Here is a 23,074-nt window from a genome sequence, read left to right on the forward strand (position 1 = left end):
AATGACAAAAAAAACCAATAAATGTTAACATAAATAACACTCCTATTTAGTGAAAATAACCGTTTTCCTCAAGAAATTTAATAGAAGAGTGGCATTATTTTACAATTCTGCCAATATCCCTAATGCCTGGCTTTACAGACAGCCGGGTTCTCACACTTGCTTCTGCCCAGTCTGCTTCCACGTAAAAAGGTCGCTCTCGCACAGACATGCAGTTGGAAGAAGAGTAGTTTAACAGTCTTTCCAGATAACTGTCAATAGTCTTGATATTATATCAAAACTTGACAATATAGAATTTGAAACCAGACCTACAAACTTTTTGTACTCTGTTACACTGAAATCCATTCATCTATCATGTACTTTGCCTGGCTATTTTGCCCATACAGGATTTTGTAGTATCATACACTGGTCATTAGAGATATTAGCTCACTGAATTATACAGCATTTCTAAAAGTTGCTATGTATCATTTTATATATGAAAAGAACACATTCATTAATATCACCACCATTCTTATTAGAAAAGGTCTGAAAGTGTTGAGAAGCTGTCAAGCTCAATGTGGTTGATGCATGTTTTACAACATTCTAATTTTCACTTGCAAGCTCACATTTTATCATTTGTAATAAATACTGTCAGTTGTTTTTTCTTGAAGTGACAGACTCACTTTATTTTCAAGAAAATGACTGCCAACTTGTCTGAACAACCATAATTTGTCAGTCATTCTTTCAACTAAATATTGTCTTCCGTGAAAACAAATGGCTAGTTCAGCTAGCATCTTATTCACTCAAGTACTTTCCCTTGAGACCAGCATCTTAGTCCAGCATATGGACCAAGTGCTTTATGCATACTTCCCATCTCATCACACAGAATATTAAAAAAATAGTGTACTCAAGCATCAAGATTTAATAAAATGAAGTTTTCACTATTTCATCAAGGATATTTGTAAGTAAGACTAGTGTTTTCTTCTTCTTTTTACTCTGAGTGGATGGCAAGGCAGAAGACAATGACAGTGGCAGCACTGCCCTGTTCCAGACCATGGCACCAGTTCTGTCGCCACTGCTTTTGCAGCATCAGTGTAAATATTAACACAAAAACAAGATCACATACCCTGATTCTAGTAGTAACTATGATATAATGGTCTCACCACTTATTCACTATTATGAGAGAAAAAGTATTTGTATCAAGACAGAGAGATGACATTAAGATGCATTTAATCTAAAAGGCATGTTGGTCTTTGCTTCAGAGTTAGGAAACTTTATTTATTTTTCAAAGATCACTTGTAGTTAAGTAACTGTAATGTTCTCATCTCGAGGTCCAAGATGAATCCAGAACTTATAAGTAAATAAAATGTTAGCACATTTTCTGATGTACAAAAAAACTATAAGCAAAGGAAAGCTATTCATGCTCTTAATGATGGTTTCCCCATTATTAAAAGTGTTGCTGAAGGAACATCTGAGGCTTTCACGTTTAAACACTTTATTAATAATAACTTTTAGTGATTTTTACCTTGTAACACTTTGATTTCCCCACTTGTGTCTTTGCAACTAGCACCGGGATTATTACCTCCATCTAACTCATCAAGATACAAACGGTAACGATGTCCGCTCTCATCTTCATACTCTACATTTTCGTCATCAGAATCCACTTCAGGAGCTACATAAACTACTTCAAATTCAATCTCTCCTCTCTAAAATGGGGAAAGAAAATGAGGAAGACAAGTTATGGTAACTGTAATTACAAAAGGATTTCTAAATTCTTTGGGGTAGGGGATGAAAATGAGGAATAGTCATCAGATCTCAAATGTAGCTTCTCTCAAAACAATAAATAATGACATTCTAGAATCTCAAAGAGGCAGAAGAAAACTTAGAGACCGTGTCCAGACCAAACCTATTAATCCACTCTACAAGTAATTTCTTTTTATACTGTAATTTTTGGTAATAGACCTAAAATAAGGATGCTTAACTATGCAACTAATAGAATTCTGGAACAAATGTTTAAGTCATTTTGCCATTTTGTACATTACATAGCAATTCAGCAAATCCATCTAAATAGTCAGATATTAAATAAAATTGCACCTAAAAGCATCACACAAACTTTTTGTTGACTAATTCAAGGAACCTCTACACAATGATTTCTTGTTTCTTAGACTAGATTTTGAACCTTTTCCTGAGTACCAGACATGGTGATAATCAAAGTATTCTGTTCAGTAATAACAGACTTCACTATATTTATTGTGCAAAATCATATCCCTTAGTCCTGAGAATAACACTATTGTAGTCTCTCTTACATGAATGAGAAACCCAAGTGAGTCCCAGAGAAAACACTAACTCTTCTAATATGATGAACAAGTAAAATAAGAAATTTGACTATAAAGCCCTTGCTCTTTCTACTATAACTAGACTAATTGTGTAATATTTGTACAATTATTCTTTAATAACAACTTTATGTTCAAGTAAAAAGTTACGGATCATTTTATGTTAAAAAAAATTCCAAGCTATAATTGTCATTTAATAAGAGACTGCAAGCTTGACACACAAGTCTGGTATGTGCAATCTCTGAAAATTATGCCTTTGCTCAAAAGAAAGCATGCCATTTTTTATTGCTACTCACTAAGTTAGTCGCTTTGGTGCTCCTCTTTTCCCAGCAGTTTAAAGTTATGTTTCAGAATTTTAATATGTGCTTAGCGTTTCCTGAACACGCCATGCCTGCCTATTTGTGTCTCCTTCAGCACAGCTGCCAGCCAGCCACCCTCCTGCTGCTAGACAACAGTGTTTCCTGGGCTGAGAAAACACTCACTTAAAGAGTCTCGGGCTGCTTTCTAGATCTCCCTTATCAGAATATGCTTTAAAAATACCACTTTGGAGAGACAGATGGATAACACAGTGGTTTTAAGTAAAATTCTAGGTGACAGAATTAGGTCTATGGGTCATGGTCACAGACACACAAGATTTTAAGCTTAATATGAGAAACAGCTTTCTAAAACTCATCAATATACTGTAATGCAATGGGCTGCTTTATCAACAAGTCCTTTAATGCAATTATTTAATTGGCAATATTGTAGAGGTTTGTGCATCATGTGGAGTTGAACCAAATGAGCTATAAATTCACTTTCAACTCTGAGATTTAATTCTACATTTGCATACCACGCTTACGATCCAACAAACATGTCAATGTACTACCGATGCCCCTCTGATTCCCTCAACCCTAATCTTCAGGGAAAAACAATACAAAAAAATCTTAAGTACACTAAATAATAAATACAAAATCCTAACTCTATCATTTATTTGCCTGCAACTTTGAGCAAATCATTTATTTTTCTAAAAACCTTAGTTTTCTTCTTTTTAAATAAGAAAGTTGAGCTAAATGACTTCTAAATATCCTTTTAGATCTAACATTTATGATATAAAATAAATCCTCTTCCAGCATCGCTTTTTCTGTATCACCTTATATTCATATAGTGTTTTAGTGATTAAGGATGTTGTGCTCTCTAACGTCAAGTCCTGTTCTGAGGACTTGATGTAATGTGTTAACGTACTTGAGCCTATGGCTCTCAGGGGAGGGCCCTGCAGCACAGAAGACTTGAGTTGCTCAAAGTTATCCAGCCATGGAATCGAGCAGATAAAATCTCCTCCTTCAATAAATGTGGCTAAATGTCTTCTATAAAAGCTTAAAAAAAAACAAAAAACACCCCAAAACTAGTATCTATATAAAAACACTTTACTACTTGAATAACTTCCTGGAAAGTATAGAATATTCAATAGATTCAATTGATAGATCCAGTTTTAATTGGATATTCATAAAGGGAACATACCTGCTGGGAAAGAATGGTTACAGCTTCTTTATGTTTTGTATCCCTTAAATTCACTCCATTAACAGCCAGAATAGCATCCCCAACATGCAGCCCTCCACATCTATCAGCAGGCTGCCCTGGGTGGATCTCAGAAATGAGGATGGGGACACCATGTTCTTTCCCACCCTTACAAAAAACAAAACAAAACAAAGGCAATAAATTAGTTTACTCTTTGTATAATCACAGACTATGCTAACAATAGTTTCTTAAAAATATATTTCATAAGCACCTATACTGTCTTTATAAACTCTGAATGAAATACAGTGGTTGGTACCTTGAGATACGAACAGACCAACATACGAATTTTATTTTAAGATACGAGCTGCAACTCGGTCAGTAATTTTGTTCGAGATCCGAGCGAAATTCCAAGATACAAGTATTCATTCGGGAAGCTGCCGCTAGTTGGAGCGTTGGTGCACGGGTCCAGTATCGGCAGTTTGATATACGAGTTGACTGACTTATGAGCTCGATTATAGAATGAATTACATTTGCATCTCAAGGTACCACTGTACTTGCTTCTTAAGTAATGATGAAAAATTATTATGAGTATCTTAGTAAAACAATAATATACATGTGCTTTTCTAAAAAACATTTTAAAGCCAAAAACAAAACAACTCCAATCAGCTAAACTCTTAAATACAAATAAAAATATTTTATGTGTTAGTAGTCTACAGCACAATTAGATTCTATGAAATCTAAATCGCTATAAATGGTAAAACAAACCATTCTTTCATGTACCACAAAAATAACTGTAAGATCATAAAATTAATCTGAATTTCAGATATGTTAAATATGAAAAAATATGCAACACAGAACTAATGAAATGCAGTATTTGGTACATATCACTTTCTAGCTTGAATCATAGTTATTTGTGTGTCTGTGTGCATCTGTGTGCATCTGTGTATCTTATTTTTCCATTGTATAAACTTTTTATTATAAGAAACATTACATTAAGCAATACCAGAAATAAAATGAACTTATGCAGTGCCTAAGTATTACCAAATAAAATTAAGAATAAAACCAGCTCATTCATTCATCTGGAACAAAGAAAGCACTGAACAATAATAGTAAAATGACTCCAAATATATATATTTATAATAGATTTCTCTCAGGAATGTTACCCAAGACAATTCTTTGTAAATGCATCAAATTTAAAAAGGAACACTATTTAGGCCCAAGAGCTAGTCAAATCTGATAAAGATATGAAACAAGAGAAAGATAACACATACTCTAGAGATAAAAACAATACAATCTGAAGCCATTTAACACAGAAAATGGTCATATCCATTCCCAAAGGATCTTAAAGGCACCACAGAATATGATAAAGAACTGATCTCAGTCATAAAAAAAATGCTTAACTCAGTTTACTAAAGGTGTACTTAACTGTCATTAGGAAGACATACCAAAAAAAGTTTACACAAAAAGGGTACCCATGGGGATAAATTTAGTTCTTTAGGAAATATATCCAGAATGCTCTGTTTCTCAATGATGACCCATGAACGAGCACTATTACACTAGATAACTGGCAAAGAAGACTGGAAGCACTACTTCTTACTGTAATTGAAATGCCAAGGCCTTCATGATCTTCCTTAAGGAGGAGAACTTTTCTAATTGGACCAACACCTTGGCTTTTCTTTAAAGAATCTTGATCCTTATTGGGAAGAAAAGAAAAAAAGAAAACTTAGTATTTTTTAAATTCTTTACCAAATAGAGTAAACCCATATCATATATCTTGGTTTTATTAAATCTTCAAAATTTCCTATAATGGATAAAGAAAGTAATAACAAATAAAATGGAAAAGTGAAAATAGTTGTCCTATTAATATAGTAGACTGTACAGATGACTTTCTCACCCTCTTGTCAAATTCTTTAATACTGCTAAATCTCTTTTTAAATTGTAGAACATTGGCCCTGGCAGGTTGGCTCAGCAATAGAGTGTTGGCCCGGCGTGTGGAAGTCCCACAATCAATTCCTGGTCAGGGCACACAGGAGAAGTGCCCATCTGCTTCTCCACCATTCTCCCTCTCCTTTCTCTCTTTCTCTCTTCCCCTCCCGCAACCAAGGCTTCACTGGAGCAAAGTTGGCCTGGGAGCTGAGGATGGCTCCATGGCCTCCACCTCAGGCACTAGAATGGCTCTGATTGCAGCGGAGCATCGCCCCAGATGGGCATGCTGGATGGATCCTGGCCCGGCGCATGTGGGAGTCTGTCTACGCCACCTTCTCACTTTGGAAAAATTAAAAAAAAAAAAAATTGTAGGACATTACAAAAAAATCATTGCCAGGAATTAACTGATGAACAATGTCCAGAAATGAAGGCGGGTAATTGTTTACGGGAAAATATCGTAAAGCTCTATATCCATTTTAACTGATGTGTAGAATTGAAAAACAAATTACCAATTGCATTATTCATTATTTTTCCATTCCTTTGAGCTTCTGGAGTCTACCTTTTAAATAAAGGACCTGTCTGCATTAATACTTCCTTCTCTGATCACCTTTTCTCTCCCTCTCTACTAAAGCTCCTTCCCTATTCAGCATATAAACTAAAACTCCAAGCCTCTTCCAGCTTTAAAATACTAACTATATATAAACAAAAAACAAAATAAAACCCTTCATTCAATCACTATCCTCTTTAGCCACAATCCTCCATCATCCTTTCTTAATCTTCACACAAAATTAATCCTCACCTTATCTACCTGATTGCCTCCCACATTCATTATTCCAACAACTGTAGGGTTTTGCCCCTACTGCTCCACTAAATTGTCTTCTCTACAGTAAACTGGTAACCAACTAGCACTTTTTAGTCACTACTCAATTTGAACCTTCAGAAAGTTGATACTGTTCACTAACCCCTCCTAGAAACGCTCTCTTTTCTTTAGTTTCTTTTATACTACTTTCCTAGATGGCCTGTATCTGACAGCTCCTTCTGACACTGATCCATTTCCTTCTTCACTCCATAATGGTTTTTTTTCCCTCCTTGTCCTCCTATTCTTATTTAACCTAAATATACTTTCCCTGGGTGACTTAATTCTGTAGTTTCAATTATAAATAGATGAATGATTTGTCTAATATTTCTTTCTTTCTTTTTTTATTAAGAAGGAGGCAAGGAAGCAGAGAGACAGACTCCCACATGCACACCGACCAGGATCTACCCCACAAGCCCCAACCCAGCAATGCCTTGCCCATCTGGGGCCACTGCTCTGTTGCTAAGTAAACGAGCTATTTTACCACCTGCAACAAGGCCATGGAGCCATGCTCAGCTCCCAGGGCCACCTTTGCTCAAACCATTTGAGCCATGGATGCAGGGCTAGAGAGAGAGAAAGAGAGAAGTGGTAAGGGTAGAAAAGCATATGGTTGCTTCTCCTGTGTGCCCTGACAGGAAATCGAACCCAGGACTTCCACACACCAGGCTGACGCTCTACCGCTGAGCCAACCTGCCAGGGCCTAATAATACTTCTTTAACTCAAGACTTCTCTCCTGAGTTCCAGAGTGACACACAATTGAATATAGCTTAGCTGTCCACTGGCACCTCAGATACTACATGTCTAAAATTGATCATCTTTTCTCCAAAACTTCTTTTCCTCTACTTGCTTTATAAATGAATGCCACCAACTCACTCAGCTGCCCAAATCTAAAACCCGTGTCTTCCTTCCCACTTACCTACTTAACCAAAAGTGGTTATTCATCAAGTCCTCTTGATTGTACTTCTTTCAAAGCTGTCCTTCCTCTCAAATGTACTTGCCTACTCTCATCACTTTCTCCACAGATTAGTATATATCTTTCTAATCTATCTGCTCACCTCTCATTGGGCCCTCTTCCAATATATCCTCTTCATTATACTAAAGTATATTAAATATTATACTAAAGTATGTCAAATATTAAAGCTTATTAAATCCACTAGTTTATTTAAAAATCTCATAATTATCAAGTAAAAGTTCATATTTCTTTATTTAGCATAAAATAACCTTTGTCATCCAGTCACTGCTTAGAAGTTAATGGAGACCACCAATGTCCCAAAGAAGACAATAGCTAAGTGTTTCTTGCTATCCCCAATCCTCTCCTATCACCTCCATGTACACAGCCATTCTTCTTATAATACTCTTTGCATTATTAAAGCCAACAAATAATTTTACTCTTTAAGGTCATGCTTTATCTGATGCTAAGATATGTGAGCCATGGGTAGGAGTTTGACATGCTCTTAAGGTTTGTACTATCAGACAGCAGTTGTAACCAGATTGCCTGGCCTGTGGTGGCGTAGTGGATACAGCATCGACCTGGAATGTTGAGATTGGTGGGTCAAAACCCTGGGTTTGCCCAATCAAGGCACATAAAACAAGCAAGCAATGAACAACTAAAGTGAAGCAACTATGAGTTGATAATTCTTGCTCCCCACCCCCTGTAAAATAAAATCTAAAAAAAAAAAAAAAAAAAAAAAAAAAAAAGATTTTTGCAGATAAAAATACAATACCTCCCCATGTATAAGACACACCATTTTTTGAAAAATTTGGGGTCTAAAAACTGGATGCATCATACATAGTGGTTGTCAAGTCATTTAAGAAGTGTGGCATTTCAAATGCCATAGATGGAACTGAGGACAAGCCAATATATGAAGACGGTGATTCATCATCAGACACAGATGAGGACAAGCTAATGGATGGGAGTTTTGACAGTGATGAGGAGTTATATGAATTTTATGATGAATAAAACTTGAGTTCAATAACTGCTATTTTTTTTTTTTCAAATTTCGGGCCCCAAAATTAAGGTGTCTTATACATGGGGAAATACGATATTCCTTTACATGTTGGCTAAGAAAGCAGACAGATATAGACACAGATGCCAAATTCCATCTTAATTCAAGAACAAACAAGTATAAATATTAGTTTAGAATCTACATTTGAATTGAGTTACTGAAATTTCCCCTAAAGAACTACCCAAAATATTTATCAGACTACATACTCTCTGTTAAGCTTAAAACAAATTTAAAACATAATCATGCCTGATCACGATCCAGGAAAATTTTGAAATATGAGCTAGAGTATTAGTAATATGCATTTACTAGCAAAAGTTCACTATCGTCAGAAATATCCCTTTCAGGGCATCAGTAAGTCCATAAAGACCTATGAGTTATTGAAACTTAAATAGTTATCTGTTTTATATAAATTTAATCCAATTTTTTACTTTAAATACTAATAGAATAGAAAAAAAACTCTGGATTAAAAAAGAAGGAAGCAGATGAGCGGGAAACCATAGCAAAGCTCACGTACGTGGCCCGGCGGCGCCTGCATGGGGCGTTTCAGGTCGTTCCGTCCTCGGCAGGCTCTGATGACTGTTTTGTGGCGATGCAAATGTATTTCAGCTTCTAATTGGTTCCAAAGCTTGTCATGAGCAGGTCCCTTCATATCTCGTCCTAATAATTGTATTTGTTGAACCCTTCATATCGTGAAAAGAGTTAATTTGGTTAGTTTTTCATTTTGTGTACTATAGAGAGAATTCAAAAGAATTACTGAAGATAAGTAGCTTATGAAAGATCTAAGTAATAAAAATACTCAGGAACTTCCTAATGTCTCTCAGATTCACAAAGATACAAAACTCTGAAAAGAACAGAGGTCATCAAGAGAAAACCAGTTCAAAAACAAAATAAATAAGACCTTCTTTGGTCATACACCCCATTCAAATATATCTAAGAAAAAATTTATGAGACTGTCAGTTAATATGTGTTTCATGTTGTGCACAAAATCAAGGTAGGTCATTGATCTCGGATACTAGATACTTGAACACTGGTCTTCAGGTGAGACTAACTGTACAACATTTCTAACAATAGTTTCTTTTTACAAAATAAATGTGCTAAGTCATTAGAAAATGTGCACTGCAAGGTGATATAATTTTTGTTTGTTCCACATCATTTTTAATGTGACATTAAGACAATGGTCAGTGGCACAGTGGATAGAGCACCAGCCTGGGATGCAGAGGACCCAGGTTCAAAACCCCGAGGTTGCTGGCTTGAGTGCAGGCTCACCAGCTTAAGCACAGGGTCACTGGCTTGAGCGTGGAATCATAGACATGACCCATGGTCACTGGCTTGAACCCAAAGGTTGCTGGCTTGAAGCCCAAGTCTCTGGCTTGGCTGCAGCCCCCCCCCCCCCCGGGTCAATGCACATATAAGACAGTAATCAATGAACAACTAAAGTGCCACAAAGTAGAACTGATGCTTCTCATCTCTCTCTCTTCCTGATTGTCTGTCCTTATCTGTCCCTCTTCCTCTCTCTCTGTCTCACAAAAAAGAAAAAATGAATATTTATTACTAATAATAAATCATCAAAGTTTCTGAGTAAGTCACTGTGAAAACTTAATGCGAGCAAAACTCTATAAATATTACTGTTATTCCAACATATTTTTGAGGGGTAAGGCAGATCACGTTTCAGTGATCACACAAAGAATTCCTTCTGGAAGTTGTGCTATATATGTGAACATTATCTGTTATGGTGTTAAGGCAGAAAATAGCTGAAAAGCACAGCTGCAGAATTATTTGCATTTCATAGTAAATTGTTATCAGTATGTGCATGTGTGTGTGCATGCAAACCAAAAATACTTATTTAGTATGGCTAAATAAATCTGCAATATATAAGGTTATCCATATTAAATTAACAACAGTAAGTTATAACCAACTATAAAATAATCGTTACAGTAATGACTGATGTTTCATTTACCAAAGAGGGAAAAGTCAACCTCATTAAATATCCCTTTGTCACCTGAGAGTAAACCTTTACTCACCTTCCTGCCAATTCCTTGTCTAAGTACTTGGCAGCCAGTCTCGCCCCATAAACTTCAGCCTGGAGAACAGCTATATGTCTACGAAGGGCTTCGTTCTCTTTTCTCAGCAACTTCACTTCAGCTTCCAGCTGAACTTCTTTCATTTTTTCTTTCTTGTTTGCTTCAAGCTCTCTCTCCTATTGTAATTAATAATATTAATAATGTAATGAAAATACTTTAAGACTCTTTACAATAGACCATGTTCCCTAAAATACTCAAAAGCACACAATCTAAACGTCAACAATGAAAGCATATGATAAAAATTAGCACTTCATTTCTATAAAATAACACCAAGATTTGTATCCAGTTCTTTTTAACTAGTACCAGGCGCTGTTGGACCCACTTCTAATGAGAGCACTAAGAGAAGTAGCCTTCTTCCTGCTCATGTTATCACATACTAATAGCAGTGGCTTCAATGGATAACTGAATCTGCTCTTTATATTCTGAAAATGACTCAAGAAACTATACTAAATAAAATAGTCACTCTGGCGGTTGTGCCCAAATATTTATTTAACTATAAAGCAATAATTCTGTAAAGCCAGTCAAAATTATTCAATTACATAGAGATATGTTCAATAGCTCATCTATCTTAAGAGGACTACAAGAAACTTGGAATGCTTAAATTAAAACAAATACTATTAAAAGAAAACATTCTTATGGTCTTGGCGAAATACTGATAACAACTGCATTAAGTCATTTATACATTAAAAATTTCCATAAATAAGCATATCTGTGGTATATAACTGAATTTTAGCATCTGGCTCATTTTTGTCCATATGTTAAACTGAATGAAGAACTGTTTTCTGAAGAAAATACTGGCCTTACTTCCCTAGTAATGGAAGGGTGCATATCAACTTTTAGCTCTCATAAAAAGATGTCATCCTATGCTCCACTTGGTAGATAATTCCTATGTGTGAATTTATAAGTGTTAGCCAGAGACTATAACCTCAAGATCTTTGTCATCAAATTTTTATCATAAGCTCACATGTGAGAAATAATATTTAATTTACCTTAAAAGTATGAAGTACAGTACCTACAAATAGAAATGCCTTCAGGATCCAAGCACAGAGCAGACAAGAAGGTACAAGACAAAGTAGACTGAAAAACTGAAGGTATAAAATCCTGCCTGCAGGCAAATTCAAATTCACACACACACACAAACTGTGTGGCCAAACAAAACCCTTGGAGCACTGATAAGGGTCCTGATAGATATTTTATGTGTTATTTATGGATGAAAAAAAAATACAAACACGGCAAACTTGCATCTATCCTTAATAGAATGGCTTTTACTGTTTACAGAATTACTTTTCCTGCCTCACTGATTTCCAGACTCTGTAAAGCCTGTGAAAATATGGTTGTATTTGTTGACAGGCTGTGGGAGACACTTCACTATACCACTGTATCCCCTTTATGAGACTTCAAAGATGTACCATAGCATCAGGTAAAACTGTTTATCTTGGGCAAATGGCAAATAATAGTTTCTATTGTACAGGTACCGATTGTTATAACTATTTCTTTTTTTTTATTCTGGATATAAAGAAGCTGAGAAATTTAAGCAAATTTTTAGTATTTATGGAATATATTATAGTACTAATTTAATTGTCTACTTTGGTCTATTGTTTTGATTACATTATACCACCATATGCTATATTTAAACATCAATATAAATTCAATAATATATTTAAATACAAGGTAGTGAATATCACAATATTAAAAATAAAAAAATGTATGAGTGAACAATGAATGACAATTTCTGTGATTAAAAGTATGTATTTGTTATTATATATGTGGTAGACAGAAGGAAAATCAAGCAAGTAAGCTTTTTCAACTCACGTAAAAAAAATAATAGCCAGTAGAACAAAACTTCTAGATATTGTTTTTAAAGAATTTGCAGAATAATCTAGAATTCTCCTTTTTAAACAACTTTGGAATTAATATGTCAATTTATTTCAGGATCTATTTCTAAAAAACAGCAGGTATCAGTTATAAAAGAAACCACAGTTAAGGTAACAGGAACTCTTTTTTTATAATATTTATTGAGGTTAATAATATTTATTTTAGTAAGAGAGTTCCTTAAAGACCAAGAATTCTCTGGTTTACTGGCTAAATAAACTTTATATTGAGAATTATCTACTGACAATTATTTTAATGAGTTATTTATACAAAATTTATAAAATCTGAGAAACATTAGTCCACTGTTTTGCTTTACTGATTCAAACCCCTAATGAATCTGACAAACTCTCAAGCCTGAAATTAACAGATGCAAGTAAAAAAAGGACTGAGAAAACTAAAGCTGATCACTTTTAGATTTAAAGAAAAAAACTAAAAATTTTTTGTTAACCTGTTTGTTATTATTAGCTATTAGGCAGTAAGTAACCAAGAAGTTTATTTTGTATTTATTTAGATAGCTAAACAGTATATTTTTTAAAAAAAAAAGGTGAAGCCATGTCACAAATTGGAACCTGATTAGGTTGGGGTAGTGGGGAAAGTATTAAGAATACATATGTTGTTATTTTCTACAATAATTTCTGGTGAAGGGTTTTAAAATTTAGTAAAGGCCACACAATTATTCTAAAGACTGCATAAAAGTTACAACACATGCATTGGCTGATTAAGAAACCAACATGCACATCCTTTCTCTGGAAATAAAATTCAGGTAGCAAAGCGGGCCTACTGAATATATCTGCAAAAACTCAACTGGGAAACCCAATTGCTCTTTTGGAGTAGAAGTGTAAGCAACACGTCAGGCTCAGAAGTTGCCAAAACTTGATGAGTTCTGCAAATAATGACTACAAAGCAGAAACCCAAGGAAAAACCTTTTAACAACATGCAGTGAGGAGACAGCAATGGGCCACACACTGACCTTCTCAGGTACTGGCACAGCAAAAAAATTGCCACCATTAACATCATTTTCAAATACAAGGTGACAACATGTAATATGCAAAGAAAACACTTCAGCACAACATTATTACAGCAAAACAGAAACAACATACTTACCAGCTCCTCCATAGAGGGGACAGACTTAAGATACAAAAAAAAGTTTTATAATTAGAAAAACACCAAACAAATTAATTTATCTAGTGGTATAATCACAAGGAAAATTTCCATATGTTGAATATCATTTGGCTAAGAGTCTTTAAAAGAAATACATGTGCAAATCTATAAGCAATAAATAGTAACTGTATAGTATTAGATTAAATTTTGATGTTTTATCCAAATTAGTCAACACACCTGGTTCAGTGTCATTCCACGATGGCAGCCTGTTTTAAATCTAATGTGAAAACTTTCAATAAATTCTTTTCTAGTGAAAATGTACATTGTTTTCTCAATGTTAAGAAGATATTCCAAAAGCAGTTATCTGACTCATGTCAGTTAAATATAACACTACTTAGATTCGCAGAATGTCAGAATTTAAGAAGACTTTAGTAGAACGTAAATATTCATTTAAATAAATTCTAATATATCATTATTAAAAACTAATTAACCAAACGGAATTAACTGAAAACAAGTAAAAGTTAAAATGTATTTACTCTCATCATTAACATCATTTTATCTCCTACCTTTCACAATCTGCATCTGTCTGATTTATTGCTGTGTCCCCTCCAGTTAACAAAGTGTCTGGCACATGGTGAATACTCAATACATACGAAGTTAAACTCAAATGAACTTAAAAAAATATTTATTTAAATAACCTATACTGATTAAGAAGGCAATGGTTAATTATGGAAAATCTGTATGAAACATCATGCAAAATAACAAAGTGTTAAGTGGCAAGGAAAATGCCTATAATATATTAAGAGCAAAAGGAAGCACGTGCCACTGATTGGCACCCAATTCCATTTCCCCCTTCTTCCTTACTAACAGAACTCCAGTTTCAATGGAGGTGGCCATATGACCAACTCGAGACTAAGGATAACCAACGAGATAGCTAAATCAACCGGCAAAAACTGCTGAAGACGATTTCACAAAAAGTTCTTTAAAGAAGGCTAATGCAGCTGGGAAGTATCCTTTTGTCCTTCCCTTGGACTCTCCCTTCTTCCTGCCTGGGGTGCAAACATGAACAAATCCTGAGGAGAGAAGTCATGAGCTAAAAATGGCAGAAAAACAAAAGGAAGTTGGATCCCCAATATTTGTGGAGTGGCCGTATCAGCTTGGACTGTCTCCGGCTTCCTTAATTGAGAAAATAACATCTACTATTCAACAACAAATAATTTGTACTATTTATAATTCAAAATAATTTGTACTATTAAAGAATAATCCCAATGTTACTTGGCATTTCTAATTTAATCCTAACTGATAATGGGCAAAAAACTGTTTACCAGTATATGCTATAATCACAAATATCTTTAAATATATTTATACAGATATTTTTAAATAGAAAAAAATCTTACTCTAAGTATACATTGGTTATTGATATCATCACTGATCATCTCTGGGAGATAAGATTTGGGGTGATCAGGTTGATCTTTACATTTCTTATATTTTTTTAAATTCCCACAATGCACACATACTACCTTTTATAATTAAAAAGCCTCACTAAAAATTGTCCCCTTCATCCTTAAAATACATGTAAGTATATGTCACCCTCTAAACTACTTACCAGTTTTGCTTTAATGGTACCAGAGTCGACACTTGGACCAGTCTTAGCATGAAGCTGGAGCTGAATCGAATGCAACTGTAAAAGCTGATCATGCACTTCTTTCTCCAACACCACTTTCTCTGCCTGGGTCTCTGTCAGTTCAGACTTCAGATCCACCAACTGTGCCTTATGAAACAATAACAAACATAAAGTATGCTCCATTTGCTTTATTTAGACTCTGATAATGATTATTAAAGAATGACATAGAGAAACTGTCTTTGATATGAACAGATTAACACTAGAAGACATCTGACTGAGCTATAGGACATCTACGTAAACTGCCATAAAACCAGTAATACAAGATATCTGAGTGACAAGAGAACTCTACCTTAAATAGTTATCTTCTAATAACACAGAATACTACTTCACTTTGCTTAAAAAAGCTTTCACTGTTTCACCTCCATCGACAAGGTTTATGAAAATATACAGATATCACACAGTTCATCATCCTGTAGAGACAGTATGTGCTATAGTGGTCCACTAACATTAATAGTTTCTTAGAGGAGAGGCCAGTAAGTGGTGCTTTGGCTTCACCCTGAAGAACACTAGCCCAAATCAGCCTAACCACTATCTAGCAGTTACTTTAGGTGCTAAAGTAAGAGCTACTGAGGCTACAGTGGGTCTAAAGATCAGAATTAACAGAGCTCCAGTTAACTGTTACAACATAACAGAACACCTCATGAGAACCACTTACCCATGTAATCTGAAGTTCTTCATTTTTCACAACTGACTCATTGCTTTACAATAGTGCTCAGGATATGTCCTTTGTGTGTATTAGGTCTTCCCCACCAGTCATAGATTCAAGGTCAAGGCAAAGCCTTAACTTTTTTTTTTTAAGTATATGAGTAAAGAAAAAAACTATCTGCAGTTTTAGATATCCACCAGGGGGTTTGGAGCATATCCACTATGGATAAGGGGGACGATCTGTCGAAGTAAAATGCATGACAACAGCACCAAGGCCTGGTGATGGGAAAAGAAACCTACCGCAAGGTGTTTACACCATATGTGAAATGGTATATTATCACTTGAAAGCTGACTGTACTAGACAAGGGATGCCCACTATAAACTCTAAAGGAACCACTGGTTGGGTTTAAATTCATCATCTTGCAGTTTGTTTTCTGTTTCATCCGTGTGTTCTTTGCTTCATTTTTTAAAATATTTTTCTGGGTTTTTTTTTCCAGTTGAGTATTTTTATGATTTCATTTTATTTCCTTTGATGGTTATGAGCTATGTGTTCTGCTTTGTTTTAGTGGCTGCCTTAACTTTTTTTATTCAACATAATTTTACTAAGCATTTATGGACCCAGAACTATGCCAGCACAATGAGAAAAAAATGTGAAAAATACTTTTAAAATTATAGATAAATTATGCCCTTGAGAAGCTTTTTCATCAACTGAGGTGATAAATATGCATGCAATCCAAGTAGGAAAAATATGGCAAAGCTACAGATATCTTTAGAATTTGTCTGGTCCCATGGAATTCAAAGTAGGGGAAGGCTTAAAGAATGTTGAATTTAGAAGGGCTTTGAAAGAAAATAACAAGACAAAACAGAAGCAGTAAAACAGTCTAGAGATGGGAAGATGACTAGCAGAGGCAAGAGCAACTAGAAGCAACTCAGGTAAATTCTGAGTACAGCGACCAGAGGATATATCTCTATATCCCAACTATACTAACCACTTCCTACTACATAAAAGATGCTCACTCAGTATCTTTAAGTTGAAATGACTTCTAATATTAGCCTTGTGATTTCAGATAAATCATTCTGTTCCCCAATTTTAAAATCGGGATATATATCTGGCTTAGACTATTTTCATAAGATTATTATCTTAGTACAAAAGTTTTTCTAGAATATGGAAGTGCTATTATTGAGGAAATGAGACTACTTACAGAAGTTCTGTATTTACAGACTAGATAAGACAGTAAGAATGTAAGGTTTTGGATATTAAACCAAAACCTAGATTTAATCTGATAGGAAACAACTATAGGCTCTCACACATTTTTGTTTTTAATAACAGCTTTACTGAGATATTCACATACCATAAAATTCATTCTTTTAAGATGTACAATTCAGTGGTTTTTTGTATATTCATAGAGTTGGTCAACCATCATCACTATATAACTTTGGAACATGTCCTCTCAGTGACATTTTAACAACATAATATTTGCAGATGAGGTGAACACAGGGAAACTAGCCAATACCCTATTGTAGCCTTCTAAATAATGCTCCTTAGGTAACTTTGTAAATGAAGATAAAGCATTTTATAATGCTAAAAAGCAACAGTTACAGATTGGCTGTCCAGTGTAAGATTAGGTCAACAATAACTCAAAGATTTTAAGTTTAGAGAACAGTGAAACCACTGATGGAAATAGATTAGAATAGTAGCCTATTTAGACGAGATCAGGCATGTTCAGGGTGGTATGGCCATAGATGGTAGCTTATTTAGATATGATGGTGAAAGAGAAATAAGTTTAAGTTTTAGACACACTGATTTCTGTCAGCCGTGACATAATCAACAGAAATTATTCTACAGAATGTTGAAAATAAATAAGAGAACAGGTGATAATAAAGAGAACACATGACCAAAGACGAGGATTTGGGTAATAATCAGTCAGGCTGGCCAAAGGAGAAGAAAAGAGGTGCCATGCTATAAACCAAACCAACATATTTCACAATATATAAACATTGTGCTGCAGCCTGCTTTGCATTTGTTTTGTTTGTTTTTTACTTCCTGGAGAACTTCCTCATTCTTTTGTATAACCTTCTTATTTATATATAACTTACATTTAAGAGAAGTACACAAATAATTACAGTAAACATGCCCATTTAACTACCACTGCATAAAAACATAGGGCAGTACTAGCAGACCAGAGCTCTCCTTGTTGCCCCTTCCCAACCACTACCTCTTCCTTCATCCATGAAGGAAACCATGAGTACACACTGAATTCTCAAACACACAGATAGTGTTGCCTGTTTCTGAATGTTAATATGAATGAAATCATACAGTATGCACTCACTCATGTCTGACTTTTGCTTATGCGATTCATTCAGGTTGTTTTGTGTAGCTGCTTCATTCACTTTCATTGCTTATACAGTATTCACTAAGCACACCTACCCACATTCTGGAGTCTGGGAGGAAACCTCCGCATCTAAGTTTGCTGAAGAGACTGTCATTAGTTTTCTTCTTTTGTGAGTCTAGTGTTTGTTTTTTTAAAAGGTCGTATTTTGAAATGTAAAACTATGCATTCATTGTGATCTTTCTCAGACCGAAAATCCTCACTCAAATCTTTTTTTATGTTTATTTTAGATTTTAGAGAGAGAAAGGGAGAGAGCAAGAGAGAGACAGGAACACTGATCTGTTTCTCTATGTGCCCTGACAGGGGACTGAACCTGCAACATCTGTGCTTTGGGACGACACTAACCAACAGTTATTTGGCTGGGGCTCACATACTTTCACTGTAGTAGGAAAGCTGTGATATTCTAGTCCAGTACTGCCCAATAGAATATAATATGAGCTGCATATGTAATTTTAAATTTTCTAGTAGCCACATTAAAAAAATAATTAACAGGTGATATAAATTTTTTTAATTTAATATATTCTATTTAACAAATCTAAAATATTATCATTCGAACCATAATATAAAACTATTAAAATATTACATTTGTCTTTTTTTTCTTTGTCCATGTCCACAACTAAACATCCCCAGGTCCCAGGGCAGGAACCCAGAGCTCAGAGCGGTGGAGCTTGCTGTAGCAGCCATCTAGGCCAGCCCCTGCTATGGGGGGAGCAGGGGCTGAATTTGACTTGGCTGCGGCTAAAGGGTAGATTTTAGCTAGTAAGTAAGCCAATCCCAAAAACGTTGGTGAGACTAAGAAAACCTTTAGGTCAGGGGTCTCAAACTCAACTCAGCATGTGGGCCGCAGAGCAAGATCACAGCCGTTCGGCAAATACAAGTAGGCCCCTAGGCTTACTTAATTTTATCCAAAATATTTTGAACTTCGTGGATTAGTCTGCGGGCCGCACAAAATTGTTCGACGGGCCGCGAGTTTGAGACCCCTGCTTTAGGTTAAATGGAAGTTTAGGTTTCTTGTATTTTGTTCCTTTTTGTCGTTCCTGACGTGTAATGCCGATGGAAATACTGTATGCAAGCCGCTAGGAGCCACGTACGAGCAGAATTTCGGTTGCCTTTCCCCAGAAACTGAACTTACAGATTGGAGTGTTCCTGAGTATAGTTAGTAAGCAAGCAACACAGTTGAATACCCTTCCCCCACTTTCGTCTTTGCCCTCCGTGGTTTTTTCCACTGGAGGGACCCAGTGGAAAACCGTACTCTTTAAAGCACTGAGGTTAATAGAAGAAAGGAAGGCAGCCTCTTCACTTCCCCAACCCCTTGTGGTCAAGAAGGGCACTATCTGGCTTACCGGAATCTTCTTCACAGGGCGTCTCAGAGGACTCCGGGTCGAGGTTGGGCTAACCTTTGGTGAGTCCATTGGCAGTCTAGCCAGAGCCTGAAGCTCCTCCTAGATCCCCACAAAGGGTTGGGGCAAAGGGGGAGCTCGAAACTCTCAAATTGCCACAAAGTAGTCCGGAGAGTTCCACATAGCCCAGAAATAGCGAAAAAAATTCAAAATTCACACAAAACGTGGTGAAAGGAACAGCTAAATGGTCTCACATTCGTCTTTTTATACTGAGCCTTCAAACCCCATTGTGCATTACACTTATAGCACATCTCAATTTGGATCAGCCACATTTCAAGTAAACAGCCATAGCGCAGGATCAGGGTAGCTACTGTATCGGACAGTAAAAGTCTAGCCCTTTTATTATGAATCTGAAGCAGTAATAAATTTCATTAAGATTTACATGCTAAAATAAATAATAGTAATAGACTGTTCTTTAAATACAGTAAACATATACACAAAATTAAATCAATCAGAACTTTGTTTCCATTGCTTTATAGATGAGTATATAAATTGTGTTACACAGTATCTTTCACAAACACTCCAAATAAATTTAGAGAAAAAAACTTACTTGTATGATAAAAACGTCTCATCTATTTAACACATTGCTAATACAATAAAAATTATACACATTTAAAATCACCTGTTACTTAAACAATGTTCAGTACACCCTGCTCTTTTACAGTACAAGTAAGCCTGGTCTAGAAAGTGATTACTAAAAAAAAAAAAAAACAAAAAAACAAAAGAAAAGAAAAAACCAAACAAAAAACAACTATAGGGCTTTATGGTCTTTGAAACAATCACAAAAAGAAAATAAAAATTTATGTGTTTTTGAACAACATGTAGCTTATGCTAAAGTGAGTCTACCCAGAAATATATTGTTTAAAATGAGCCATTTAATCTATAACAACCCTTATCTCTTTTTTTCATTACAGTGACTTCCATTCTTCTGTATTTGTCTTCCTATTTCTTTGTGGTTTTGTCTAATATATTGCTCTCCATTATTTCCTATAAACTGGAAGTTAGATCTAAAGGCTTAATTAGCTTTAAATCTTGGTGGCAAAAGGTATATTGTATCTCAAAACATATATTGTCTGCTTGTCCCATTAAGATTTGTTTTTTTAACCAAAAATCCTATGATTACTGAGTAAAAACTTGTAGAGTTAAGAAAGAAGTTAAAGAGACAGTCATTAATTAATTTCACTGGCCAATATTCATATCAGAAATGAGTGTATTCTAAAAGGACAAAAAAACACAACAGAGAAGAGTGCAGGTCTTTGGAAAGTGGCCATAATAAACATAGGCAGTTAAGTGAAATAATTTCTCAAGAGGTTGTTCAAATTTTTTAAAAATTTAAAATTCTTTTCAAAGAGATGATGTAGGTATCAAAGTTCAAAGCACAATTTTTTTGGGGGGGGGGAACAAGACAAATATTTAGAATTCACTCTAAAATTAGTAATATTTAGGTAACTCTTACCTATAAGTTTATCTGACTTTAGCTGCTAAGAAGTTAATCTTTAGTAAATATGTCTATATTACAAAACTCCGTATTTTATTTAATGGTTACCCTCCTAATATCACAGATTTTTAGAATTCAAAGAGATCTTAGAGAACATAAAGACTATACTTCTGGCCTGACCAGGCAGTGGTGCAGTGGATACAGCGTCAGACTGGGATGCGGAGGACACAGGTTCGAGACCCTGAGGTCGCCAGCTTGAGCGCAGGCTCATCTGGTTTGAGCAAAGCTCACCAGCTCGGATCCAAGGTCGCTGGCTCGAGCAAGGGGTTGCTAGGTTTGCTGTGGCCCCACGGTCAAGGCACATATGAGAAAGCAATCAATGAACAACTGAGGTTTCACAACGCGCAACAAAAAACTAATGATTGATGCTTCTCATCTCTCCGTTCCTGTCTGTCTGTCCCTGTCTATCCCTCTCTCTCTGTCTCCGAAAATAAAATAAAAAAAGACTATGCTTCTGACAATACTGAGATAATAAACCCAAGGCCTATCAAAGCTGCTTTTATATTTCAGGCTACTCAATCTGTCAGTGGCAAAAGAGCACTTTGAACCCAATTCTACTCCCAAGGCAAGGCAGTAGAAGTGTTATTAAGCAGTAAGTCATAAGGAAAAATGTTTCTATAACATGTATGTTTAACTTACTAACAATATGCACAGCTACCACAAAGCAAGCATCCACTTACCATATGGCAGGTATGCATATCATACATTATCTGTAATTCTTATCATACTCAAAACTGTAAGTCAGAATTAAGCAATTCGCCCAAGATCACACAGCTTCAGTAAGATTCAAAACCAGCTGCACCATAAAAAAGAGCAACTTTTCATTTCCCTGTCTTATCTTGTACCTTGGCCACACTGTAACTAGCAAACAGTGAAACTTAAAAGAAAACAGCTGATTTTGACTTTGAATTCTTAAATTTTCAAGTGATATCCAAAAAACGTTTTAAAAATCAAAACCAAAAACATTTAAAAACTATATTACATATAGACTCTATTAAGGAATACAATCTTTTCCCTTTTCTACATTTGCTTCTGCAGACTCACTCACAAAATAAAACTGACGATCAAGCCATCCTTTCCCTAAAAACTCATTTAGAATAAAATGATCTATTCTAGGAGGACCTCTGGGTATTAAGATCATGGCTTTCACTTCACCCAAGCCATTAAATCAACCACTGGTGAAATTTTCTAAAGTAACGATTTTCAAAATATGGTCCCTGGATCACAACTATCAGCTGGAATAGAGTCGGGAGACGGATGAAAACTCAGGTCATAACGTGTAAAGTAGCAACAAAATATCGTCAAGAATGCAAAAGAAGCCCTGGCCGGTTGGCTCAGCAGTAGAGCGTCGCCCTGGCGTGCGGGGGACCCAGGTTCGATTCCTGGCCAGGGCACATAGGAGAGGCACCCATCTGCTTCTCCACCCGCCCCTTCCTTCCTCTCTGTCTCTCTCTTCCCCTCCCGCAGCAGAGGCTCCATTGGAGCAAAGATGGCCCGGGCGCTGGGGATGGCTCCTTGGCCGCTGCCCCAAGTGCTAGAGTGGCTCTGGTCGCGGCAGAGCGACGCCCCGGAGGGGCAGAGCATCGCCCCCTGGTGGGCAGAGCATCGCCCCCTGGTGGGCAGAGCGTCGCCCCCTGGTGGGCGTGCCGGGTGGATCCCGGTGGGGCGCATGCGGGAGTCTGTCAGACTGTCTGTCTCTCCCCGTTTCCAGCTTCAAGAAAAAAAATACAAAAAAAAAAAAAAGAATGCAAAAGATAGAGAGGCAGTTTATCTAAACAACATTATAGGATTATCATCACCATTTATTTGTAT

At 35.8% G+C, this 23,074-nt stretch overlaps 1 protein-coding gene and 1 non-coding gene across 4 annotated transcripts in view; both read right to left on the reverse strand.

Moving 5' to 3' along the window:
- The window catches only part of GOPC (golgi associated PDZ and coiled-coil motif containing), a 38,455-nt gene that overhangs the window by 1,595 nt on the left and 13,786 nt on the right, over positions 1 to 23,074 (reverse strand). The window contains exons 2-8 of one of the 3 annotated variants that reach the window (XM_066248017.1): positions 15,252 to 15,416; positions 13,649 to 13,672; positions 10,613 to 10,788; positions 9,106 to 9,271; positions 5,401 to 5,496; positions 3,807 to 3,971; positions 1,559 to 1,682 (exon numbers count right to left, since the gene is read on the reverse strand). In XM_066248017.1, the coding sequence (XP_066104114.1) occupies positions 1,559 to 1,682; positions 3,807 to 3,971; positions 5,401 to 5,496; positions 9,106 to 9,271; positions 10,613 to 10,788; positions 13,649 to 13,672; positions 15,252 to 15,416 (916 nt within the window). Of the gene's footprint in view, positions 1 to 1,501; positions 1,683 to 3,806; positions 3,972 to 5,400; positions 5,497 to 9,105; positions 9,272 to 10,612; positions 10,789 to 13,648; positions 13,673 to 15,251; positions 15,417 to 23,074 lie in introns of all 3 variants that reach the window. The other 2 variants (XM_066248015.1, XM_066248016.1) reach the window with 2 other exon arrangements.
- LOC136316523 (small nucleolar RNA SNORA5) lies at positions 18,969 to 19,101 on the reverse strand. The gene has a single exon (XR_010727753.1). It is a non-coding gene; the product is annotated as a small nucleolar RNA SNORA5 (small nucleolar RNA).

The sequence above is a fragment of the Saccopteryx bilineata genome, chromosome 12 (assembly GCF_036850765.1).
Source record: "Saccopteryx bilineata isolate mSacBil1 chromosome 12, mSacBil1_pri_phased_curated, whole genome shotgun sequence".
NCBI classification, from domain to species: Eukaryota; Metazoa; Chordata; class Mammalia; order Chiroptera; family Emballonuridae; genus Saccopteryx; species Saccopteryx bilineata.